Source organism: Prunus dulcis, chromosome 6, assembly GCF_902201215.1.
Source record: "Prunus dulcis chromosome 6, ALMONDv2, whole genome shotgun sequence".
NCBI classification, from domain to species: Eukaryota; Viridiplantae; Streptophyta; class Magnoliopsida; order Rosales; family Rosaceae; genus Prunus; species Prunus dulcis.
Window position 1 is genome coordinate 25,458,412 of NC_047655.1, and position 14,000 is coordinate 25,472,411.

General features: G+C 36.3%; 1 protein-coding gene and 1 pseudogene across 1 annotated transcript; both read right to left on the reverse strand.

Moving 5' to 3' along the window:
* Positions 1-4,320: 4,320 nt before the first annotated feature.
* Positions 4,321-6,929, reverse strand: LOC117631896 (annotated as a pseudogene).
* Positions 6,930-7,282: 353 nt separating this feature from the next.
* Positions 7,283-11,399, reverse strand: LOC117631023 (alanine--glyoxylate aminotransferase 2 homolog 2, mitochondrial-like). The gene is made up of 9 exons (XM_034363941.1): positions 11,010-11,399; positions 10,689-10,919; positions 10,308-10,478; positions 8,803-8,946; positions 8,481-8,660; positions 8,122-8,347; positions 7,891-8,004; positions 7,698-7,784; positions 7,283-7,602 (listed from the first exon to the last, which is right to left on the reverse strand). Exons 1-9 carry the CDS (start codon positions 11,244-11,246, stop codon positions 7,559-7,561), a joined length of 1,434 nt encoding a protein of 477 aa, XP_034219832.1. The 5' UTR covers positions 11,247-11,399; the 3' UTR covers positions 7,283-7,558.
* Between the last annotated feature and the right edge of the window lie 2,601 nt (positions 11,400-14,000).

A 14,000-nucleotide genomic window follows, 5' to 3' on the forward strand; every position in this document is an offset into this window, starting at 1 on the left:
TATTATACTATATTGTTAATCTGGTCCTCTAACATAACCAGTGTTTGACGTAACATGAACACTCAAATCAAAGTTTAGGACCATCAGAGGGAGCAGCAGCTGAGCAAGCAAAAGAGTATGGCTAGATTTAAGGATGTCATGTGGACAGCCATGGCCGTAATATTTCTGAGGAAGAGCATTTACGTGTACGAGGAATTCGGGGTTTTGTTAATAGACTTCGTTTCTGTTGTAACATCCACCATCCAAGTTTCTGGTTTTGTTTTCCACAGAAGTACAAGGGTCTCTAACTCTACAGGCAGGACCTCTCCCATGTCTTCTATGTTAGCTCGACCCGATCGGTAGCTACAATTCTCATCAAAATTTTAATTCGTGAGTTTTTCAACTGTAAGTGGATCAATATTTTCCATTTTGGTGTTGGAGCTGTGAGCTTCGTTTATTTTGAAGTTTTAGATTCAAACGTTATTATTATCAGTTCGTTTTTGGCACACAGCTGAAATATGAATATTTATTTGGGTTGGATTGCATTGCATGCATTAATTTTTGTTTCCATATTTACTGATTCATGAACTTTTAGAATGCTTCGTCCAATGCAATGGCCTGTAAATTGAAACTTCGCTTTCTCCCCATTTCTTTTCAAGTGGTCTAATTTTTCTGGCATGAATTGCTGGTATATTCCCTTTGCCGCTTCAAAGATTCCTATGTGAACAAGTACATTTGCCCCCCCACACAAGGATATTATTAGCTAGGCATAGTTTATCCGTGCCTAATTTCTTGTTTTCTTCCCTTTCAAGACAAGGGTTATGCATCTAATAAGACTAATCTCTATGCTTTACCTCAAATTTGGGGTTCGAATAAGAGGTATGCCTGCCAAGATGGATGGGAGTCTAGTCCCTTCAAGTCAAGAACAATCAATTTGCATGTCATCCATTCACCATTCCCTTTGCACAATTATCTTCCTGGATGAAAAACAGAAAGAGTAATGTGCCATGTGAACTCTGGCATACAAAGGCAGATTAGTTAATGACTCATTATAAATTACCTGAACCACAAAGCAACAGTAAAAGTACAATAGTCATCACAAATATATCATTGAACAAACTTACTGCAATGGACTTTTATAGAACACCATAGTCAGCTACTTGCTCCTTGTTTGCAACGGAAACATAGGCAGGACCTCTCCCATGTCTTCTATGTTAGCTCGACCCATCGGTAGCTACATTTCTCTTCAAAATTTAAATTCGTGAGTTTTTCAACTGTAAGTGGATCAATATGTTCCATTTTGGTGTTGGAGCTGTGAGCGTTGTTTATTATTGTCAGTTCGTATTTTTATTATATATATGGGTTTGTTTATTTAAATCTTTGCAACTTAATTATAACTTCTCTCATGTGTTTCATTATTTTTGTTGGATATTGCATTGCATGCATTAATTTTTGTTTATGATTGAACCAATTGGCTCCATTACTGATTCATGAACTTTTAGAAAATCAACATGCATGCTATGCTAGCTCCTTGACGAAACCCCAATTCTGCACAAGGAGTACAACTGGTTGCAGATTATTTGAGCACCCTACAACCTTATATAGATGAAACTAATTACTTGCTACTAGCACACCCAAGTAATAAATGCAAAAAGTTTTCATTTTTGTTGTTGTTGTTGTTGTGTAATCTAAGAGTATATTAAAGATTTGGGATGGCTAACATATGAAAGAAATAAGAATAAGTACTTTCATATATAAGAGAGTTCGACATATCCCTGTCTTTTTTCTCAACAAGAATTTCCTTCTTTAGGTGTTTTTTATAGCGAGGTTTTAATGAGGCCACTCTTAGGACTCACTTGTTTTTTTTTATTTTATTTTTTATAATTATATATATATATATATAATTAAGTCAATTGTTGGTGTTTGTAATCTATGTTCCAATGTTTCTTCAATGATTTTATTTCTCTCTTTAATTTTAAAAAAAAAAAAAAAAACTCGAGGATGATGAATTTATGCTTCCCTTATAAAAAGTGGCTCTAAATTTTTATGTAATTTGAAGAGTATTCATTATTTAAAACCTATTACTATATTTTCAGAATATTTTAGAATATCAATTACACTTGAGTTTAATGCTTCACAACCTAAGTCAAGGTCGAATTAGATTGGTTTTAAATACTTTGTTTGAGTTTCTGCTTTGAGTTGTTCTGGTCGTTTGGGTTTGCTTTGACTTGGATTCAAATCTCTCAATGATATGCGAGTGGATGGTTTGTTTTTAGTAGGTTTTTCAATCCTTAAAAGCCGACAACAGATGGTACCATTTTGGATCTACTAGTTTTTCAAACATCAAATCCAATCCTATTGAACAAAAAGAAAAAAGGTTAAATTGGATCTACTAGTTTGTTTAAAATTTCACTTGGAATTTTTGAAATTGCACACAGGTTACATGCTACAATTTTGTAGAACAAGTTTTCTATGTATGAGCCAAATCAACTAATTTATGTCATGTATCAGTCGTGAATTAGATATTTCAGCAGAAAATATGATCACGTTATTCAAGCACATTTGCTGTTTAAATTTGAAACTACTGTAACTACCATATCTCTTAATCAAACAACAATATATAAACTTGCAAAATACAAAATTACTTCACATGTTTAAATTATGCTCATTTGGGACGAGTGATATGCTTAATATCTAAGCATGTATATTCATTTGTTCTGACCAACTACCATAAGATATTGGAGTCAATTAGTTATTTTGAAGGTCAAACAACATTAAAGTTATTTTGAAGGCCAATTGTTTATTGTAATACATTTTCTTTTAAATGATAATTCTCCTATTGATTCTTGTGGAGGTTCAAGTATTGGTTGTTATAAACATCTTGAGTACATGTGATATAACATCTGTATTTCAACACACCATAAAGTTTGAGCTTCTATGGGGGAGCTGAACCCACCATAAAGACTTGTTTGTTCTCCAACAAAATTCAACTTCCAAAAATCGAGCAACATGATTGGAGTTTTTGGTTGCGGGTTTAGGAAACGTAGGACAATTATTTATAGAGATATTTAGTGATATATCCATTCTTAGCACTAATATTATAAATAAACCCTATACAATTGAATTTCTATAAACAAACCCAAAAAAAAACCCAGAAAATGACAGCTGACCTTATTGAATTTAATATTGATTATTAAATTACTTTGATGCCTATTGAGTGTTTTGGATATTTTAATGAGATTTTGGGATTGGGCTTGTTTTAAGAAATTGACAGCAATTTTGTAATTTATAAGAAGTTAAAAGCTTTTTTGTTATGTTGTAAATGAGTTTTGAGTGTGTTTCTAAAGTCCATTTCATATAAGGTATTTTTATAATTTGGGCCCCTATATTGGGTATAATAGTGAATCTCCCTTAATTAAATCAAGTAATTTTATTAGGTTGGAGGAGATTAAGAGAGATTCACTATCAAAACCAATCACTATTTATATAGAATTCGACTAATTGGGTTTTCCCAAATTAAAGTATTCTAAAATTACAATCCCGATCTCTTGGACCACAGGAGTTTAAGAGATTGTGGTCACCCACCGTTGGATATTAATCCAATGGTTCAAAAAAGTTTCTTAAAAGGAGTGCAAGAGTGAGTGAATCGTTGAATTTACATCCAACGGTGAGTGACCACAAATCTCTTGGACTCCTGTAGTCCAAGAGATCAGGACTGTCTAAAATTATGTCCAGATTGAACAAATTGACATTACCTTTTTAACAATGATATCATTTTAAAAGTTCTGATATCTTGGACTACAGGGGTCCAAGAGATTTGTGGTCACTCACTATTGGATGTAAATTCAACGGTTCACTCACTCTTGCACTCTTTTTAAGAAACTTTTTAAAACTATTTGATTAATATCCAACTAAAAGTTTTGATCTCTTGGATTACAGGGATCCAAGAGATTTGTGGTCACTTACCATTGGATGTAAATTCAACTGTTCACTCACTCTTGCTCTCTTTTTAAGAAACTTGTTAAAACCATTTGATTAATATCCAACGGTGAGTGACCACAATCTCTTAAACTCCTGTGGTCCAAGAGATCGGGACTAATTATTTTAATATTGCTAGCTATATCAAGATTAAATCTTATTGTAATTCGTCCAAAAAAAAAAAAAATCATATTTATCATATTGTAACGATTTTATTGGTTAAATGATTGTAAACTTAATCAATAACTAATGTGAATAGATTAGAATCTATATATTAATAATATCTCATGAACCGGATTTGGTGGTTGTTTAAAACGGAGAGAATCAGCAAGTCATAAATTTCTTGAGAACATCCTCTACATTTATACGTCAGAAATCGAAAGAAAAAAAACAATTAAGTTCCTATCAGTATCATTCCCGTGTTACCAATTTGGTTCTCTGCAGGTCACTTTTATCTTCATCATTCCATGAGTGTGGAGATGGTGAAGTAAGGATCGGCCACAAGAGATTCCTTTGCTTCCTCACTTTCCTCGCAACCATCCTTGTGTGTTGCCTTAGAACCATATTCATAGCCTTTAGATAGTTGCAAGAGTCATGGTCCCGTAAGATTGTACCTTCTGAACCATAAGCTGCAGGGTCACTAAAGGTTTCTAGTGGATGTGGGGAATTCAAGAAGGCCATCAAGACACCTGAAGAGGACCCACACTGTGTTTTGTTCAAAACATAGAGGGCACTCCCTGGAGGGAGCAGAGGGTGTGGAGGAGATGACTTTTCATCAGGTTGGAGAATGAATAGATTGCCCATTGGCGAGTACAAACGTTTCTGCACAAGAAAAAAAGACATTAGAAGCAGTGACAGCTCATGTTTTAAATCCAAATTAACCAATATAAGTGTTTTTTTGGATGTTTTATGAATTTTAGGGATGGTACTTACACTTTTAATTAGACAAGGGTGTGTTTGAAATGAACCATTTAAACGCCTTAGGAGTGTAATCACTTGGTTATTGTAGTTGGAAGAGAACGCTCTAGGGACAATATCTCTATGCATCATCACACAATGGATGTGATCACTCTCATCCAAACTCAGCTGCTCAAGTATTTTGTGCCCTTTGCAGAACACAAATGGTGAGCCGAACGTGACAGCTGGCCGAAGAGTGGAGGGCTTGAGAAGGTTCCTAGTCAGTAGCATCAAGTGGACTAGAAGAGCAATGCTTCCTCCAATGCAATGGCCTGTAAATTGAAACTTCTCTTGCTCCCCCTTTCTTTCTAAGTGGTCTAAAATTTCTGATTGCTCGTACAATATTGCCTCTGATGCTTCATAGATTCCTCTGTGAACAAGTACATTTGTCCCCTACACAAGGATGTTATTAGCTAGGCCTAGATTATCGATGGCTAATTTCTTATTTTCTTCCCTTTCAAAACAAGGGTTATGTATCTAATAACACCAATCTCTATGCTTTACCTCAAATTTAGTCGGTTCGAATAAGAGGTATGCCTGCCAAGATGCATGGGAGTCTAGTCCCTGCAAGTCAAGAATTGCACAAATATCTTATTGGGTGAAAAACAAACGAGATTAATGTGCCATGTGAATTCTACAAAGGCAGATCCGTTAATGACTTACTAGAAGTTACCTGAACCACAAAGCAGCGAGTAAAAGTACTAGAGTCATCACAAACAAACCATTCACATGGTGAGGAATGCTGGCCTGCTCGAAAGTCCTTCGTTGTTTCATGTTTTTCACTTTCGCTTGCTGCTACCACTACTGTCATTGTTGGAGCTGCCATGTAAGCAGCTGCCTCGGCTTTCTTTTCGAATGAAGATGTTACATATTGTAGGTCATAGTATCTCTTCAAAACCTCGCCCTGCGCATTGTAGTGTGAATTTACTTCTCATGCTAGAAATACCTAAACTTTTGTCTGGCTATAAACTATAACTGTAAATCTATATATGCTAAAAATAGTCAAACATACCTTGATCTCTGGTATCACATAAACCATGTTGCACAAGAAAGCTAGTTTAGAAAATAGCTTGGTTTCAGACCATGGAACTCTAACCAAAAATCTTGAGAAAGATTCAGGATCATATGATTTGTATCCCATTTCTCCATTCTTTTCTTCTAAACTACAACCCTCTACACAACAACCCTCCTCTCCATTATTGTTGTCTTCCTCCTCATCCTCAACCTGTTTTTGCTGCCATATATTCCTCCACTTACTTCTGAGTTCCACAAGCCTCTCCCCCAATTAGCTCTCTTTATCTCCTCTCCTTCATTACCAGTACTCTCCCCAGACTTCTCCACCATATTCATGTTCATGTTCTTTTCCACCATGTCCATAGGCTTATACGGACCAAACAAAAATGAGCCAAGACAATTTGGGAGAATGGAACTTGAAATTTTAAAAGGGAAAATTCCTATGGAACGGCTGTTGTTTGGTTGTGTTGATGATGCGGCACGAATACGATTGGTGTAAGAACAAAGATGGTTATGATCTGAACAAGACCTGCGGATAGGAACATGGTCTTTGAAGATGGGGTTTGTTCTTTTGGTTGAGTTAGCCGGAGAGGTAGGAATTGATAATGAAGTGCATGCCATGGTTGTACAAAACAGGAATTGAACGAACTTACGGCAATGGACTTTTATAGCATACCATAGTCAACTACTTGCTCCTTGTTTGCAACGGAAACTTTAGGAAAAAACTGCCGTTATATACAAGGCAAATTAGTAATTGCACCACCTTATACAAGTCAGCTATGGATAAAGATCATGAGGGATCACAAATCCAAAATAAAATATGATGTCAACGCTTTGGTTGTTGATTTCAATGGTTCCCCTTGGAGAGCCAGCCTTCACACAATTTTGTCTAATTGTTTTTGGAGTTTCCATTTCATTTTCAAGTACAGCGGGAAGATGAATATATTTTAGTCCCAAGCTCATATCAGTTTTGTTTCTTCTTCTTCTGATAATGATTAACAGCAAAGTTAAAATCTACAAAAACTTCGGCGTTGATGCACCATGGTTGCCCCTTGGCCGACGGAAAGGGTCAGGCAATTGTCTTTAATTTCAATATCAACATAGTTATCTAAGCTCGTATTTGCATAATTGAAATTGGATTTGAAAATACTATTCTCTTGACCGCATCTCTAAAGAGAGTCATTCACTAACATTATTCATTTTGGAAACCTGTATGTGCGAAGCTTGCATCAGAGTAAAAGTTTCAATCACAAGTTTTTTTAATAATTTCTTTGTTTTTTTTTTAAATTTAAACATTTTAATTTGATAGTAAATACAAATCTCAAAACTTCGAAAATTGGTGACGCAATTTACATAAGCTAAAATTGTAACATATGCATAATATTCAAACAGAGAGAGACACCCATAAAATATTTATAAGATCACAAGAAGTAAACATAGCAAGGGTATCTGCTGAGTGAGAGACAACGAGTTGTTGACCCTTCGTTTTTCAGGATCACAGTGAATTATTGAAGCACAAACCTATATATATTGATAATTTTTTTTCTTTTCAGAAGATAAAAGTACGACGGTGCTTAGACCAATTCGTGAACGATAATTAGACACCTTATGTACAATTAGACTTGAGGCTTCAAATCTTAGACATTGTGTAGTCCATTGCATCCACAAGAAAATCTGCAGCAAAAAAAAAAAAAAAACGCAACCCAATTGGTACTAGAACTGGTAGGACAAAAAGAAGAAGAAGAAAGCTGGTTGAAAAAGAGCTATACCTGCATCATCCTTGGTGAAGCACAGGGGAGGTGTGATTCTGAAAACATTTCCATAGAAGCCGCCTTTGCCAATCAACACTCCCAAATCTTATAATAAAACCAAAAACAAAGTAAAGATGAATTAGTAGATCATATAACATTAAAGCACTGAGGAGGAGGTGTTGGGTTGAGAAGTTAACACAAAGTAACACACCTTTCATCTTTTCCATTATATGTACAGTTTCAGCCTTTGCAGGTGTCTTCAGCTCACGATCAGTGACTAGTTCAACTCCAAGCATTAATCCCCTTCCCCTCACATCCCCAATAACTGGGTAAGCAACGGTCGCCAGAGGTTGAGATAAAGATAATTTGTGATATATATTCCAACTCTAGAGCCAAATATTGCTTAATGCATAAACAGAAAAGCAGTAGTAAGAGAGTTTACGTTCATATTTATCCTTGAGGGCATTGAGTCTTTCTTTCAGATATGATCCCACGACGAAAGCATTATCCTGAAGCTTTTCTTTCTCAATCACTTTTAGAACAGCAAGTCCCGCGGCTGTACATACTGGATTCCCACCGAAGGTGTTGAAGTAATTGCGGCGAGTCAGGACCTCTGCAACCTCAGGAGTGGTTACAACAGCACCAAGAGGAATGCCATTTCCAATACCCTGCAGAAGCCAGAGAAAGAACAAGTCAAACAAAGACAAAGGGCTTCTGATACCATACAGCTCAAATAAGCATAGGCAAGATATTATATTGCTTGGGGTGGAAGAAAAGAATGATGAGATTAAGTTGGTTAACCTTGGCCATTGTTACAATGTCAGGCACAACACCATGGCCCTCAAATCCCCAGAAGTTGCTTCCTGTGCGAGCAAAACCACACTGGACCTCATCAGCAATGAAAAGGCCGCCTGCTTTCTTCACACTATTATAAACGGCTGGCAAGTAACCTTGAGCCAATTCTACAATTCCACCTACTCCCTGTTCCATAAATAAGAAGTTAAGAAGGGCATGGAAGGAGAGCCCTGTTCCATAAATAAGAAGTTAAGAAGGGTACGGAAGGAGAGCATCAAGTAATAATAAAATGGTTAGTGATAATTTGAGTAAGAAGGGGATGACATACCTGTATGGCTTCACACATAAAACCAGCAACATGACCTGAGGTTCCAAAGTCTATGAGATCTTGAACATCATTGGCATACTTCTCTCCATCTGCACCAAAAACTCCTCTGTATGGGTCCGGGTTTACGGCATGATGAACTCCGCTCTGTAGGTCAAACCAACATAATTTGAATGTTAGCAAACTCCATACAATTGCAAGAGAAAAATACAACAGCACGTCTCAGAAATAGAACTTCACTGAACTTGAGGTCTTAAAAAAAAAGGCATCTAATATCTTTGTTGGAGAAGCAAAAGAGGTTTGAGAATGCACACCAACCTTGCGTATGTCTCCTTCTCTCACTTAATCTAACAAATTATTGAGTTTTGGTTTCAACACCTAACTCTCTCTTTGGACATCCTAATAAATTATTTTGGTGTGTCAATAATAGAGTTACGTTTTTGCTATTAAATCAGATCCTATAAATATGTGCCATAATTTAACATGATATTAAATAAAATGTAAGTATGTGTCACGTTTTTCATTCACCAGTATGTAGTTGAAAAACGATTGGCTTATGGGCGGTCCACTCTTTTCTCAGTATAGAAATTGACCCCAAATGATCTAAGCCTGCCCCATCCCAAAATAAAATAATAATAATAATAGAGGAAAATATTTTATTTTCATAAAGCATTGATTTGGACATCCTTATCGTTTGGCCCTATTAATTTTATATAGTAGTGGGTTCAATTTGGGTATGATTAAAGTATCCAATTCGGCTGACATTAGGTGCTGTCCATATATATCCTATCATATCATGGGGCTCTTTACCTTATACCTGATCATCAATGAAAATACATTGTTATTATTTTCATGCTGTATTCCACAAGACCATGTGTAGATTCATAGAATGGAGCTACTAAATTAAATTGTCACAAACTTTAACCTCTCATCAATTAGCATCACTAATGGTGCTCTAATCAATTAATACAATTGACCAAGTTAAATTATATCTAAAGCAAAAATAATGCTAGATATGAATGGGGAAGTTTTACTCTGGTTGCTATATTCTTATTGGATGACGTCGGTCATTTGTAACTTTTTTTTCTTACTTATCTAATAAAATTCTATCGTATTTTTATATAAAAAAAAAGTTAATTCTAGTCAGTTCCAATCTCTTAGACCACAGGAGTCCAAGAGATTGTGGTCACCTACTGTTGGATATTAATTCAATAGTTCAAAAAAGTTTTTTAAAAGGAGTGCAAGAGTGAGTGAACAGTTGAATTTACCTCAAACGGTGAGTGACCACAAATCTCTTGGACCCCTGTAATCCAAGAGATCAGGACTGTAACTCTAGTTAACTTAAACGTTTCAGCTAATTAAAACTTATTTTATAAATAAATAAAATTTCTTTCTTTAGAAAAAGAAAAATATTGAGAGTGAAGTAGTAAAAAATATGATAGAGTAATGCTATTTTTATCATATTTATATACCACATTCTTATACCACTTTATGTAAAAGAAAATGACCTGGATGACATTGAATTTCCAGTTGCCCTGAGCGGTGGCCCCCATGGTGCCAGCTGCGTTGCCATGATAAGCGTTTCTCAACGAGATGATGTCATGGCTCCCCGTGTACAACCTCGCTATCAACATCGCCAACTCGTTCGCTTCCGTCCCCGAGTTTGTAAAAAACACCACCTAACAAAAAAAATTAAAAAAATTAAAAAAAAAAAATATTCATGATGATCTCTCGACGCATAACAACAAAAGATAGCATCACTCGTCACTGAAAATGACAATTCTTCACAAAGTTGCTTAGCTATTATCACTTAATTCAAAATCAAAAAAATGTGGACCGTCTGATCATCAATCGAGTATGATTGATTAAAGAATGAGTTGGGTAGGGACCTTGAGATTGGCGGGCAACTTGGAGGCGAGCGCCTGAGCGAAATCGCCGATGGCGTGATTGAGGTAGAGGATGGTGGAGTGTTGGATGCGCTTGGTTTGGTTGACTATGGCCTCCACCACATCGGGGTGGCAGTGTCCGCAGCTCACCGTAGCAATCCCTCCGAAACCGTCCAAATACCTCCGCCCGCTTTCGTCGAACAAGTACTGCCTCTTCCCGTCCACTATGTTTAGCTGCAAATACCCAAAAAAAAACATTAAGCACGTGAAACATGTGATGAAATTGAAGGACGAGGAGGTGGAATCAGGTGCGCGAGGGGTTACTGGTTTGTTGTAGAAGTAGAACATCGAAGGGCTAAGATACTCCTTGCGCTGGGCGAAGATCTCGTCGGCAGTGGGGCCGGTGTAGGGAGGAGGGGTGTAATCGAAGGGGGGCATTTTCGGAGTAGCGACGCCATTGTCAGGGAGAACTTCGCTTTGGGCCACCTGAGAGAAGCAGCGCTGCCTTAGCAGGGATTGTGCTGTTCCAGATAATACTCTTCTCCCTATTAATCCCTGCATATTTTTTTGGCTGCCTCTGTGTGGGTTGGTTTCTGAAGATTCCGAAAATGCAGGAGTTTTGGTTGTGAGACAGAGAAATATGGGAAGGTTGGAGAGAGAGAGAGTAGTGGAGCTAATAGAGGGGAAGGCGGAGAGGGGTTTATATAGCTGGACGTGTTGGTTTGTTGTTAATTAGCTTAATTAGTTTCGTAATCGCGTTTAAAATTTTACAACAAATATCCTATGGTGGTAAAAAGGAAAAAGAGTTGAAAAGCTTAAAATAAGTAAATGGCCATTTGAGTTGAGAGACCAACCAAGCCCTGTGTGTATTGTTATTTGGTGAGATGAATCTATCCGGTTTACCGCTGCACATTCCAATTATGACTCGTCTTCCATCTTTATGACTCGTCTTCCATCTTCAAATTATGCTGCACCCTAACGTCACTTATTGTTTCTGCAAAAATATGGGGGATGTGCTTTTCCTTCTTCAATCACATTGCAACACACGTCCTGTCAACAACTGTTTCAAGCCCAAATGGATCAAATTCAAGATATATTTGTATTGAATGCATTTTTAATCGATCACACACTATATTGTCAAATTGTTAATTTTAAATTTTACATATCGATATTGAGAACTTACATGTCCTCAAAAGAGTCGTGAATTCTTAACACTTTTTATACATGAATAGATAAGATATTTTAGAATTAGTCTAGATTATAAGAATTTAATTGATTGGTAAATATTTTTATATCCTAATTTGACAACATAGAGTAAAACAAAATGCTTCTCTAAAAAAGAAATCGAACTCAAAATATCTTTTTATATTTAGTATCTGTTAGTCATCATAGTCCCCACATGAGCCTTGGATGATTCCTTACATGGGGGAATGCCATTGAAATGGTTCTCTCAATTATTTAATATTAATATTAAATAATTGAGAAAGATAATTAAATAATATTTTTGGTTGGGGTAAATGTATGATGGAGAAAATATCAAACAAATATTGCAAACCTAAGCATATTAGGGAATGAAAATGGTAGCCAAATGGTAATCAGGTAAGGTGCGCACTAATCAAAAAAAGGTGCCATGCTTTGCTTTAGTGATTCCTTCGATTCATTCACTACGTTGGTTTTTTATGGTCTACTTTCTAGTCAATTATTCTCTCAACGCATCGATTTTTTTTTTTGTGCTTTTAGTTTCGTGGGGAGGAAGGATAGATGGTTTGCTTGACGCATCCAAAAGATGTGACACCAGCCTAATAATTCTGTTTAAAGTTCAATTAAACCCATGTGTAGGTGTGTATACAAACTGAAATGGCATGTGATCTGATGTGAGAAACCAAATAAATGATGATGTGAGAAACCAATAGAAATGTCCAGAAAAGCACCATGGATTATGATGTAGAGGAAAGCTAGGGTTCACCTTTTTCTTTATAGTCTAACCATACGAAAGATATTTCGCATTAAACACCGAAAAGAAAGTGAGATGAAGGTGAAAGTCATATTCAGAGATGTTTCACTTCCAAAGACTCTGATATGTAGGTTTCAACATTGCGTGTACTTGATTGGAATTCTCTTTGGACATAAAACGACAAGTCTACGAAAACCAATAAAAGGAGTTAATTTCTTTACTTTAGTTACAAGTGCCTCCCAACCAAACAACCCTAACAAGCCATGGAGTGGAGTAATTAAGCAAAGCAATTGACCAAAAAAGGGTTTATGTTAATCTAGCAAAGCAAAGCATGCACTTAGTCCCAACTCCACTAAAAAAGGTGATTAGCCAATAATTGAAGCCCTGACTAATCAGCCTATAATGAACTTGGTCGAAAATTTAGGCCAAGTGAGAGCTAAGTTGGTATATTATGTAATGCAACTGTTTTATCTATGGGGTCACGACACCATGTATATCTGGGAGAGAATCACTAGTGAGGTGGGTGGGAGGTTTATGCAAGTTTTGGCTGCACGGGGGTGCAACAAAAAATTCATAAACTGGTTTAAATAATATAGTTAATAGATTAATAAAGCAGAGGCTTTGAAATTGTGGCTGTGGTTGAAGGGTAAGCAGGACAATTATGGACTTGAAAATCTTAAATAAACATTCAATCAGATAATTATAAGCAGAAGGACCCAAGTGCAAATGAAACTGTGTAACCCAAAAGTCATCATTACAATAACAAAATGGATTTCGACATCCAAGTTAATCAGCTGCCACCATTGCGTGTTTTCTGCGTAGGATTTCCACATCCCTATCATGGAGGCCAAATTACTTTAAAAAAAAACTAGTGTCAACAAATTAAACTAAAGACCTCCATGGACATCCCTTTGATTCGTGTCTAAGTGATATTTTCGGGTTTTAAAAAATCTAACATGTTATATTATCAGACTGTCAATTTGAATCGCATATCAACATATCCAAACAAAGAAACTCATCTATTCAAACCATATACCAATGCAAGCCACGCCAATGACTCAATGACACAGTCAGCATATTAAACGTACTGGATTTGGAATAGCATAATTGATGCCCGATAGCAAATAGTCAGAGGACAAAGGGGCCTATGTCAGATCAAAGTCCATATTGTTTTGGGGACAAGTATCTTATCTTGACAGCTCCAATTCGATGCCTTACATATGGGGCTTGATAATTTTTATTTTATAATTCCCACAGATGATCTAGATTTCTGACGTGTTCAAGATTATTAAAAGCCAACTCATGAACCAATCAAACAGCTATACAGCCAAAAGACCCTGTAGGAAAACGCATTAACAAAT